At 48.4% G+C, this 12,879-nt stretch overlaps 1 protein-coding gene across 1 annotated transcript; it reads left to right on the plus strand.

The window, feature by feature from the left end:
* The first annotated feature begins 6,664 nt into the window (after positions 1-6,664).
* On the plus strand, positions 6,665-8,403 carry LOC140905991 (potassium voltage-gated channel subfamily A member 6). The gene has a single exon (XM_073329481.1). The coding sequence runs from the start codon at positions 6,703-6,705 to the stop codon at positions 8,254-8,256; it is 1,554 nt and encodes a 517-aa protein (XP_073185582.1). The 5' UTR covers positions 6,665-6,702; the 3' UTR covers positions 8,257-8,403.
* The last annotated feature ends 4,476 nt before the right edge of the window (positions 8,404-12,879 follow it).

A 12,879-nucleotide genomic window follows, 5' to 3' on the forward strand; every position in this document is an offset into this window, starting at 1 on the left:
CACCCACACTCTCCACCCCCTGGCCTGGGTCCTTTGCCAAGGAAACATGGGGCTGCTCTGTCCGCTAGGCACCCTCCCCTGCTGTGCCAGTGTTCTCAGTGTTCGCTGAAGCCTCTTGTCAGGGTTCCTTCCCCACTCTGAACTCTAGGATACAGATGTGGGGACTCACATGAAAGACCCCCTAAGCTTATTTTTACCAGCTTAGATTAAAAACTTCCCCAAGGCACAAATCCTTCCTTGTCCTTGGATAGGTACTGTTGCCACCACCAAGTGAGTTAAACAAAAATTCAGGAAAAGGACCACTTGGAGTTCCTGTTTCCCTAAAATATCCCCCCAAGCCCTTCACCCCCTTTCCTGGGGAGGCTTGAGAATAATCTACCAACCAGATAAGTAAACAAGGTGAGCAGAAAACAGCCCCTTGGGTTTTTAGGACCCTAAAAACCAATCAGGTTCTTAACAACAATTTTATTACAAAATTCAAAAAGCACCTCTGTAAAATCAGGATGGAAGGTAATTTTACAGGGTAATCAAATTCAAAACAGAGTATTCCCTCTAGGCAAAACTTTAAAGTTACAAAAAACAGGGATAAACCTCCCTCTTAGCACAGGGAAAATTTACAAGCCAAAGCAAAAGATACTCTAACACATTACCTTGCTGTTACTTACTATTTCTGTAAGTTTAGATGATCATTCAGTAGAAGCTAGATTACTTGTTTGTCCCCCAAGAGAAAACACACACAAAGCCAAAGCAAAACCCTTCCCCCCACAGATTTGAAAGTATCTTCTCCCCTTATTGGTCCTTTTGGTCAGGTGCCAACCAGGTTATCTGAGCTTCTTAACCCTTTACAGGTAAAGGAGGGATTTTATGCTACTCTTAGCTGTATGTTTATGACACTCCTGGAGTCAGATGCCCTGGTGCATAATGCATCCTTAGGGCTTAACCCCTTCCTGCCCATGCTGTAAGAGACAGGAGGCAGCTGGTTATGTTGGTGGCCAGCAGCAGCCTGGAAGTACTAGCTGTTTTTCAACACTGTGTGCAGGCAGGAATGGGCAAGCTGCCTGCATGGTGAAAGGGGACAAAGATGAGCTCTGCAAAGATAGGGGTCAGGTCACCCCTTCCCCACTCCTTCTCCCCTGTGGCTGGAAGCAGCTCCTGTCCCTTCCTTCCCACACAGTGCTGAAAGGCTGCTGCTGGCCACATTCTGATGTGAACCCTGGCAGAAATCTGGAATCTGAGGGGTGGGAGCATGTGACCCTGTGTACCCCCTATGTGTTGCCTCAGGAAGACAGTGCCAGGTACCAAAAGAGGTGAGTCTGTCCCAGGGGCCCAGCCAGGCATGCTGGGCAGAGTACCAGGCAGGGTGAGTCAGGTTGGTTGGTCGCCCCCCTCTGTGAGACAGGAGTACAGGTGTGTGCGTGACCTCTCCCTAGATCTGGGGGGCAGGTAGGGTGGGTGGGTGTGTCACCCCTCCCTGTGTGAACCCTAAGGCCTTAAAGATAAGAAGGTAAATTAAAAGAATCCAACTATGCACTATTTCTTTGAGAGGGGTCAGTCAACTTGATAATTTGAACATCTGTACTGCATAGTTCTGATTGCTGTTGAACTTGCTTGAATACAAGTAATTTTACCAAGTGTCCCATAGTCAGCATAGGGAAATTTTTGGTCACCCTACTCAAATTTCCATCCCATCTCTCTTCATCCAGCATCAAAAACCTGAGAAGATCTGTGGGCAAGGGGAAGGAAGGGGTTGCTTGGGGGCAAGCATGTCCATGGCCCAGGCCACTGTAGGGCCTCAACTCCTTATCCTGTGAGTGGGGTGCTGTTGTCTTTTAGCAGGCTTTAGAGTTAATATCCATGAGCCTTCATGGTCAAATCGGGATAATTGATTTTGTTGCCTGAGGTTTCACACTGCTTTAATGAGGTAATAGCCTGTCCAAAACAGTGGCTGGCTGTAATTCCTCTATCTTGATACTAGGCAGAAGATATGGTTCAGGGTATGACCAGCTGTGTGGGTTGGGCATCTAAAGTCACCAGTCACATTTGAAACTCTTGGCTTTGGGGGCCATTGTAGGGGAGTGGGCTGGAGCCATAGTGTTTAGTTCACAGTGAAAATGTTGAAACTTTGGTACATGAAAGCTTCACAATTTTCTGAGGGCAACTTGTATTAGATGGAGCCATGGACTCTGTCAGCATCTCAAAGGGGAATTTGGACAGAGATTTTCAGTTTAGTGACCACTCAGGGCATTTCTGTATTAGGAAAATTTTGACCTGTAAATTTTCTGATACAGCTCCATCAGTGGTAGCAATGGTGGAAGCTGTAATGTGGACAAGGTGCAAGCATCTTTATATAGGGTCATCAAATACCTGTGGTCTATTTTTACCTTATAGCATCCACTGTTTCTAGCACTGGTGGAGCTGCACTGATTGAGAATTTTATATATGATTTACACACGCACCCCAATTCAGAGAGCTCCAGACAGAACCAGAATTGGAACCAAGGGCTAATTCTTCACTGTCTACATTGTGTATGGTTATTTAGGTGTGTGGAAAAGGCAGGTCAGAATGGTTGTATATTACACCCACTTTGCCCAGGAGTAAAAAGAAAATGGGAAATCTGGCCACTAGTTTTTAGTGCCACTTCAGGCTGGTGCTCTGGTGACTGGAGGCTGTTTACTAGTGGTCCAGGCTGGATCCTGTAGCTGTTTTTTGGGGGTGGGGTGGGGAACTGATGTTACAGCTGAAAGCATGAGCTACTTTTTGCTTCCCATCTCAGTTTAGCACTCCCAAATTCCCAGCAGTCATAAATCCACAGATGGGAGGGGTCAGTTGGCTGTAACTGAGTTCTGTGTGTAAATGGAAGAGACTGACCCTTTTCTAACCTGGCCATTTTCCCAGCTAGCAAACTTTTTGGTGGCTGTTACTGCTTTTAGGCCATCTGGATTAATTTTACATGTGAAATATTTTGGCTCCTTGTGGGTGAATTTCACCTTGATGCAGAATAAAAGCTAAAGTCTGTATGCACTTAAACCCTGCATTAAGACTTGAAGCAGGGTTTATAGTTGGTGCACAGTGCATTAAAGATATGGCAGACATGAGTGCTGGTAGGATTTGTCTTTTCATTATCTGGTTCCAGTCATCTGATGCAGGGCAGGATTACAAAAGATCATAGGGCAAGGAGCTGTAGCCACTGACTGTTAGGCAAAGCACCTGCAACTTAGGGTGAAATTCACCCCATGTGTGCATGCATAGTTGCCAGCAGCCCTGGTTTGGCAGGGGGCACTTCTGAGAGCTTGTAGTCCTGCCTAAGGATCTGTGTAGCCTTTTAAAAAACTAAACAGCTGTTTTCCTGGCTGCTCAGTAGCTCCCTCTTCTGTCCCCTGCCAACTTCTTCTCTCAGCTTTAGGCAGCCAGCTGCCATCTCCAGCCCTTGCTAAGATGAGCCCAGCTCCAGAAGCAGTTGCAGGGGTGTGGGGGACTTGCTATATTGGGAGACAGCTATCTGCAGTTTAGAGAAGAAGCCACTAGGGGCCAGAGGAGAGGGCTGCTCAGCAGCTGGAAGAGGTACCTTAATATGGGCACAGAGGCCAATCCTAAGACAGAAAGGGAAAGCAGGAGGAAAGAAAACAACCCAGGAAGGATGAGAAGAGGAAAGTGGAGTTGTAGAACTATATTTCAGTCTCTATCTTCATTATTTAGACTAGGGCCAGTTCTCCTTTTACCTAATATCCCTTTATGCCACTCTCATAGTGAAGAAGCCTCCTCAAAATACCCCCATGGAAGAGTGCTCCCTCAATGGCACAGAGTCCCACTTCTAGCCTCCAGTGAAAGGGAGCAGTCAGGTGTGAGCTGGGGGTTGGAACTGGGAGGGAGGGAGAATTGCTAGAGTAGTATGCTGGCTATTCTCCCTTTGCCCAAGACCACAGAAGGCCAGGGAAGGTAGAGCTTAAGTTAGAGCAAGCTGAATGCTGCTCTAATTGAGGCCAGGGCCAAGCTTGCCTCAAAACAGGGAGTGAAACTGGCTTTGAACACCCCCTTTCTCCAACCATTCTTGTGTCAAGCATAGGAGTGGACTGATTAAGAATCAGGGCCCCTTTTGAGACTACCGAATTGTCTCAAGGGTGAGTGAGATACCCGTCCACTAGAACTGTACTGCGCTCCATTAGTCCATTCCACACAGACTGTTGAACCCCTGTCCTATACTAGTGACTTTTGATCCCTACTGACCTGAGTCTGAGTCAACCTACCAGCCTTGGAGGTGAACGGCTGTGTATCCAGTTGCAAACTGCAGGAGCCTGCCTATCCTTCCCAAAAGAATTTAAAAAAAAAAAAATCCTGAATGGGTAATGACATGAATGAATAAATCATAATAATGATTCAAGTAACCATATGAATGAATAATTCATCGTAAGATTTGAAAAATGAATCATAGTAAATTGCTTTTTACCATCACAAGATAAATGATTTTTTTAAAAAGGATCTATTTTTTGGGGGTCATGTGATGCATAAATTGCCTAATTATGCATGATGTAAACAGGAACCGCAGCCCCTGGTGCACAGAAAACAAGAGGAGGGAAAAAACTACGGAAAGTTAAAATAATTTAATAGTTGATTCTCATCTCCTTTCTGAAGACAGAAACAGGAAGAAGAAAAGGAGTACTTGTGGCACCTTAAAGACTGACAAATTTATTTGAGCATAAGCTTTCCTGAGCTACAGCTTGCTTCTTGGTTAGTCTCTAAGGTGCCCCAAGTACTCATTTTCTTTTTGTGAATACAGACTAACACGGCTGTTACTCTAGAACCAGGAAGAGCAGCAAACAACTGGTCAGAAATGTTCCAGGCATTAACAAAAAAGAATTTTGCCAGGTAACTAGACTGGAAAGGGAGAGAGGTCAAGGAATGCTTTGCTTCTACACTGTATGCTGTTTAGGGATGGTGTGGGCTGAGGAGGTGGCTGGAAGCCAACAAAGGCATCAGATGCTACAACGATAAAAGCCTAGATAATAATAGGTAGCACTGGTAAAGTACTCTTCATCAAATGACCAAATGGTTCTTTGCAAGGAGGGGAAGGAGCATTAGCCCCTTTTACAGACGGAGAAACTGAGCCACAGTGAGATTAAGTGATAGTAGGAGCTGGTAAGAGATGTTAAGACCAGAAAAAGACTGTTAGTGTTAGATCACCTAGTGTGCTCTCTTGTAGTACGCAGGACACAACATTTCACTGGGTTACCCTGACTGAGCTCAGGTCTCCTGATTTCCCTCTAGATTACCCAAGTAATTTCCATTCACAAAGCCGCTTTCCTAAAGGGTAACACATTTTTGTTCTTTTTAATATATGTGATCAGATCATACATATAAAGTGAGGCTGTTTAAAACCAGCCTGTGACTTCCTCAAGGTCAGATAGTCATGAGCAAAAAAGGGAGCACGCTCCAGGTCTCCTGGAGCCGCGTTTCCCAGCCCTGAACACTGGATCATGCTGCCTTGTTTTCTGTCGTTCGCCAGGGCTTAGGTTAACCAAACTGTTTCATTGCGAGTAGGGGGAGCTGCTAGCTCCAGAGCAAGCCCCTGAGTTGGAGGCATCTGGCTGCAAAGCAATTCGCGTGGGGGAAGGTCATGCATCCATCCGTTGGGATGGGAGGGCTGTAGCGAACTACACCTTCCCCCCGGGAGCTCGTAGGGCCGCTGGTGGGGAGGGAAGGGCGGACACAGATTGCCCCACCCCCGCCCCCGGGAGTTTACTGTTGCTGCATCCTCCGGCTGGGTGGGAGGGGGGTATGGGGAGTAAGGCGGAGGCAGGCACCAGTCACCGCTCCACGCCTAGCTGTGCGTGTAGGGAGTAGAGAGGACGGAGCTCGAGGAGCTGCGGCAGCAGCGAGAGGCCGGGGCGAGGGACAGGCGCCCAGGCACCCAGCCGGTGCCCGGCGAGGAGAAGCGGGGCGCAGCCCGCGCTGCAGCGAGAGAGCGAGAGCCAGGCACCGCCAGAGGCTGAGCCGGTGCGCGGAAGGAGCAACAGGCAGAGGGGAGGCGGAGCCGGGCTGGAAGGACAGACTGAGCGGCCCCGGTCCCCCGAGAGGCGCGAGGGACAGACAGACCTAGATCCCCCGCCCCGGAGAAGAGAGAAACTGGCAAGCGGGAGCGACAGACACACCCCGGCTCCTGAAGGAGAGGGAAGGACAGCCAGCGAGCCGGCCTCCGGGGGGTGAAACAGGGACAGCCGGACAGACCGCTAGCTCCAGCCCCCAGCTGGGGAAGGGAGGACAGACGGACCCAGACCCCAGCAGCGGGGGGAAGGGAGGACAGACGGACCCAGACCCCAGCAGCGGGGGGAAGGGAGGACAGACGGACCCAGACCCCAGCAGCGGGGGGAAGGGAGGACAGACGGACCCAGACCCCAGCAGCGGGGGGAAGGGAGGACAGACGGACCCAGACCCCAGCAGCGGGGGGAAGGGAGGACAAACGGACCCAGACCCCAGCAGCAGCGGGTAGAGGGACAGACGGACCCAGACCCCAGTCGGGGGGGAAGGGAGGACAGACGGACCCAGACCCCAGCAGCGGGGGGAAGGGAGGACAAACGGACCCAGACCCCAGGCAGCAGCAGCGGGTGGAGGGAGCGCGCCGCTTGCGCTGGGCAGAGCCGCAGACCCAGGGCTGCCCCGCCACCTCCCCGCCGGGCCCGGCTCCCCTGGCCGGGCAGTGCAGCGGGCATGAGGGCGGAGGAGCCCCTGTCTCTCGCAGGGGTCGGGGGCGGCTGCGGAGAGGCGGAGGCGGCCGGGGAGGAGCGGAGCGGCAGCGGCAGCTGCTGCAGCAGCGAGCGCCTGGTGATCAACATCTCCGGGCTGCGCTTCGAGACCCAGCTGCGGACCCTGTCGCTCTTCCCGGACACGCTGCTGGGGGACCCGAGCCGCCGGGTGCGCTTCTTCGACCCGCTGCGCAACGAGTACTTCTTCGATCGGAACCGGCCCAGCTTCGACGCCATCCTCTATTACTACCAGTCCGGGGGCCGGCTCCGCAGGCCGGTCCATGTGCCCCTGGACGTCTTCATGGAGGAGATCCGCTTCTACCAGCTGGGCGAGGAGGCCATCGAGACCTTCCGGGAGGACGAGGGCTTCATCCAGGAGGAGGAGAAGCCCCTGCCTCAGCAGCACTTCCAGCGCCAGGTGTGGCTCCTTTTCGAGTACCCGGAGAGCTCTGGGCCGGCCCGGGGCATCGCCATCGTCTCGGTGCTGGTGATCCTCATCTCCATAGTCATCTTCTGCCTGGAGACCCTGCCCGAGTTCCGCCAGGAGAGCAAGGGCGCACCGCCGGGCTTTGCGGAGGGTGCGCACCGGGAGGACGGGCAGTTCTTGCTTCCTGAGCAGCCAAATGGCACCCCGTCCCCGATGCACCCCTCTCCCAGGGCAAGCCCCTTCTTCACTGACCCCTTCTTCCTCATCGAGACCCTGTGCATCATCTGGTTCTCCTTCGAGCTGCTGGTGCGCTTCTTCGCCTGCCCCAGCAAGCCCGAGTTCTCCAGGAACATCATGAACATCATCGACATCGTGGCCATCATCCCCTACTTCATCACCCTGGGCACCGAGCTGGCTCAGGAGCAGCAGCAAAAACAGCAGCCTAGGAACAACATTAACAACAACGGGGGCCAGCAGCAAGCCATGTCCCTAGCCATCCTCAGGGTCATCCGCCTGGTCAGGGTCTTCAGGATCTTCAAGCTCTCCAGACACTCCAAGGGACTGCAGATCCTGGGGAAAACCCTCCAGGCCAGCATGAGGGAGCTTGGTCTCCTCATCTTTTTCCTTTTCATCGGTGTGATCCTCTTCTCTAGCGCCGTGTATTTTGCCGAGACTGATGACCCAGAGTCTTTGTTCACCAGTATCCCCGATGCTTTCTGGTGGGCAGTAGTGACCATGACCACTGTGGGCTATGGGGACATGTACCCTATGACAATCGGGGGCAAGATCGTGGGCTCCTTGTGCGCCATTGCTGGTGTGCTGACCATAGCCCTGCCTGTACCTGTCATCGTGTCCAACTTCAATTACTTCTACCACCGAGAAACTGAGCAGGAGGACCAGTGCCAGTACACCCATGTCACCTGTGGCCAGCAGCAATCTCCTTTCTCGGCGCCTAAAAAGAGGGACAGTAATCAGTCCCTCAGTAAATTAGAATTTCTAGAGGCAGAAGATTTAGAATCTATGAAATATCCCAACTTCATTCCAACCAGCAACCAGGGCTACAGAGGGAGGAAAATGCTGACAGAAGTGTGATCAGCTTCTCTAACAGGGTGTGGAATAAGACTGGACTTTTACAGTTCTTCTACCCTCGCCCCATTCTCCTGGATCCCAAATGCATAGCCACAAGCTGCTGCACATTCTCTCTCCCAGTAGTAGCTGCATATGTTCAAGACAAAACACCAGACTGCGAATTGTGATGCCGAAAACAAATTGCTTGTGATTTGGACACTCCTGTCCTTGATTGCTATGTCTCATTAGCTTGTGCAATTGGATATTCTTTTGCTTTACTCTATAGATTAAGGGAGCCCACTTGTTGTCCCCTTCCCCTTCCATTTTATTTTTGGTATGGGGCAGAGCTTTATTCCAGTTGTAGCTCTGAAGACTAAATTATTCTAGTACATCGACAAAAGAAAAGTCCAGACCACGTTTGTTGCTAAAAGATCAGGCAGGGAATAGATCAAATGGGCTACTAACAGCTGTCTCAAGCTGTGGCGGTGAATTCCTGTGCTGGTGCAGTGACCTTGGTTGGGGGATCAGTCATGCCTGCCTTGCTGTTGCCTTGGGAGAATGGAAATGTTGGATCCAGCTTTGCATTGTGTTCTGCAGATGTAGGGAAAGTCAACGAGTGCCCTACCTCTGACGCTTTCCCCTGGGTTTGCACTGCAGTACACATGTAAGGGCCTGTTTGTCATAAGATTTTCAGATCTAAAAGCACTTTAATTGTCAACTAATTGCGACGATAGAAGTTGTGACCAATATTCGCCATATGTGACATGGCAGAAACAGTTGTTTTTTTTAAAATTTATCGTAATTATTTTCTTATTCTTTGTGTTTTTGAACAAATTTCACCTTTGTTTCCATCGGTGCCCTAGTGTTAATTAGCATTTATCATAGCAACACCATCTTTGTGCCTGTAAGTGACTTCCTATGCAAGGCACGTTTGGGCTAATTCCTTTGTCTTCCGACACATACCACATAAGTGTTTTAATGAAATGTACTTTATGCTACAAGTATCCAGTTCTGTACTTAGAACCATGGGAGCCGTTGTACACACTGGGGTGTGTAGTTCTGAATTTAAGGGCTTGTATAGATCAGGGAAATTTGCAATGGTGTAGTTACACTGCTGCAGACCCCTGCTGTAGACACTGCATCAGTGCAAAATGGGGCTTACATTGGTATGACCAACCCACCGGGGTCAGTCACACCAGTATAGCTGTGTCATTAGGGGTATGCATTGCCACCAGTGCAAATATCCCTAATCTATCTAGATAAACCCTAAAGGCATAACTGGGATCTTTTGAATGAGGACCAAGACCTAAAGGCCTAATCTTGGAAAGATGCTGCTGTCTTAACAAATACCCAAAATGTAAGTTTAGATGGAAGGTGCACCAAGATCGTTCACATACTCCAGGTTCTTATGAGAGCACCATTTGTCAGCAGTGCAAAAGGCACACGCTGGTCTGAAGCATTATGCTTATCAGTGAGCACATTTTACATCTCAAGGTGCATCTACTGTATCTCAGATCATCTCACTAGTTAAAATAACTGCCTTTTTTCTGATTTTTTAAAAAAATTGCTCAACACCTTTCCTTGTTGGAGAGCAAGTGGGGAGGAAAGGGAAATTGGTGGTTAAGCCTCGACAGACTTTATCATGGTCTTTCCTCATTTAAGCCCTGATCCTGCACTGAGAACTGTGTGGGCAAACCTCAACACTTTTGTGCTCACCCTGAGTCCCACTGACTTCAAAGGGGCTCTGTATTGGGTGTAGTGATCTCTCTGCACAGTTCTTAGTGGAGGATCAAAGCATTAGGCCTTGATCCTTCTCCTACTGAAGTCAGTAGCAAAAACTACCGTGGATTTCCATGGTGCAAGATCAGGTCCTTAGGCCTGATTGTGAGATGTGATGAGTACTATCAAATCCCATTGAAACTGATGGTAGCTGATAGTTCAGCACAAAGCTATTTTGTTTGGTTGTATTTCAGGAAGACTATTTTACATAATGAATTATTATGATTTTTTTTTCTATGGTGGAGACTGTTTGTGCTCAGACTCTTTGTGGTACCAGCAGGTGTGCAGTAGCTCTGCTGAATGGCTTTTTTGAGAGACACCGCTTGAGGTATCCAGGGCACTGCTGTGTCTCAGCACAATGCCTGTGCTATTTTTGGGGTTGTTTTTATGTATGTGTATTCTAGCTGCTAAAAGTTTCCCTAAACTGAGATATAAAAAACTCAGATTAAACAAAAGTTCAGGAGGAGAGACAAGACCTACTGTTATCTGCTTCAGAAGCTTAAATTCCTTAGCCCATTTCTTCCCTGGGTCCTGACACCAGTCTCATTGATCGGCAGAAACCCTTGTCTTCTAAGACCATTTAGATTCAGACCAAATTGCTGGCAGGACAATCTCCATAACCTAACTCCAGCACAAAGGTGTGGTCCAGGTGTCCTAGAATTGTTTATTTAAGGGATGCTCCCCACTTAAATGTGGGGCTTTTGTGGTGTGTGTAGGTTTTATGGTCAATAGAAATATCTCTACAAAACAAAGAAACATGCTAGTGAAAGCAGTCTGCTGCAAACAACTCCCTGCAGTGTTTGCCACCCAAACTTTTCAACACTGAGAAGAACTTGCAGATGAAACTGTCTATGAAAAATATGTGAAATTGACTTTATGGATTTCCTTTGCCATAACTGAGAGGCAAAAAGGAAACAAGGGTCCAAATATGCAAACTTGGGTGCCTAAAGTTAGGCATCCAAAATCCAATATTTTAAGCACTTTAGTGCACGTGGGCTGATTTTTTCAGGGTTGTTGAGCATTTGCAATTATTGTGGGTGCTCAGCACTTCTCAGCAGAGGGTCACTTTTATTTAGGAATTATGGGTGGGAGAGAAGAAAATGCCCAAGTGATTTAGCTGCACACATCCCACTGGCTTTCAATAGAACTTGTGCTCTCACATCACTTAGAGTGGGATTTTTGAAAACACCTAAGTTCCTGACTTTAGGCATTCATTTGGGATATAAGAGGCTGTTTTGCTATCTATCTATTTTCCTTCTTAAGTCAGAGCACATCTTTGTGAAGCATTTGTGGAAACTAGGAATCTCCAGGGACTTGTTTCCATAACAACCTCACAGACTGTTTCTCTGTACCTTGTGACTTTGGCTACAAGTAAAAACACTGGCTAAATATTCCAAGTTCCCAGACACAAACATCTCATTATTACAGCTGTTTGGAAAAGGCTATAGTGTGGGGGGTGGGGGTAAGGGTGATGGGGGGGGGGGTTGGGTTCCCTGTGCTTGCCAAAGAAGTCTGCTCCCCACCCAAACACATCAAGCTCAAGACTGATGCGTGTTGCAAATATTTGAAGGCAACATTTGAAAGCAGACAATACAGGAAATCGGAAGACATTCAGTCTGTATATCTTTGCAAACAGAGAGGTCGGTAGCCATGGAAGGGCATCCTGAGGCTGTCAGTCCAATGGCTGGAGGGACAAAAGGCCTGTGAATTTGAAAGCAACTGGATGCCCCATGACAGGAACCCTGAAACCTAAAGCCGTGAATTAAATAAGAGTCACAAATATTTCAATTCTCAGCAGAAAAAGAATCTTGCTGTTGAAAAGACTATTGATTCTTTCCAAGCCCTTTTGCTGAAGAGAATACTGTAGCCCTGGCTATTTCCCTAAGGGATATTTTGTACAAAGTCAAGCCAAGGCAGAGTGTCTGGAGGAGGGATGGAAGAATTCTAATGACAATTTTTTTTTTGGCCTCCTTTTGCCCTGCAGCAGTTTGGAAATGCACAAAGGATTGTTTTGTAATCTTCCAAAGACATTGCATTCTTGGGAGCTAATGCACAGACACCCCCCTGAGATGAAAATTTTATTTCTTTCGTATTGAAAGTGTTGCAACTCAGGCTTTTCAAGCATTTTCCCCTGTGCCCTGCTCTTTGAGTGTCTACAGCTGGAGAGAAGATTTGCTCCTGCTGTGGTGGTGAAAGTGAATTGACTGGAAGCTTCTGCCAGGGGCCCATCGGTTTAATGTAGAAAGATTCCTGTGGCAACAAAGAGTGAGTCAAAGGAAATTCAGTGCAGCAAGAAGCAGGGCAGGGGGGAAGGTGTCTCTCCAGTGTGCTGGACAGAACACAGTCCTCCCCAAAAGGAAAGGTGCAGAGACAGCTACCTCACCTGCTGTTGCAGAAGAAGTCGGTAAGATTTTTCCCTTTCCATCTATGAAATTAACCCCTGATTTCTTTGCAGTTAAAGTGAATGATTTTCCAATTAAGATTTGAAGCCTGCTGGGAGAATCTTATCCTAGGTGAAGAGAGAGAGAGATTATAGATTACAAAAATAAACTATAGGACAGATCCTCAGCTGGTGTAAATTGTCATAACTCCATTAACTTCAGTGCAGCTACACTGATTTGCACCGGAATCTGTCCCTATCTTTTTAATCAAGGAAAAAATATTCTTTGTTAAAATGTAGGGTTCCACCTACCCCAAACCTATAATATAAATGCTCTGTTTACATCAGGGAAATAATGTGTGGTTTGCAACAGGTGTCAGCCACCGGTTTCCCACAGGCCCTCTTCTCAGTTACACTTATGTAAATCTGAAGCAATTCCATTGCATTCAGTGGAATCTCCCCAGATTTAAATTGGCATGAATAAGAAC

This window comes from Lepidochelys kempii, chromosome 1, assembly GCF_965140285.1.
Source record: "Lepidochelys kempii isolate rLepKem1 chromosome 1, rLepKem1.hap1, whole genome shotgun sequence".
In the NCBI taxonomy this organism is placed as follows: domain Eukaryota; kingdom Metazoa; phylum Chordata; order Testudines; family Cheloniidae; genus Lepidochelys; species Lepidochelys kempii.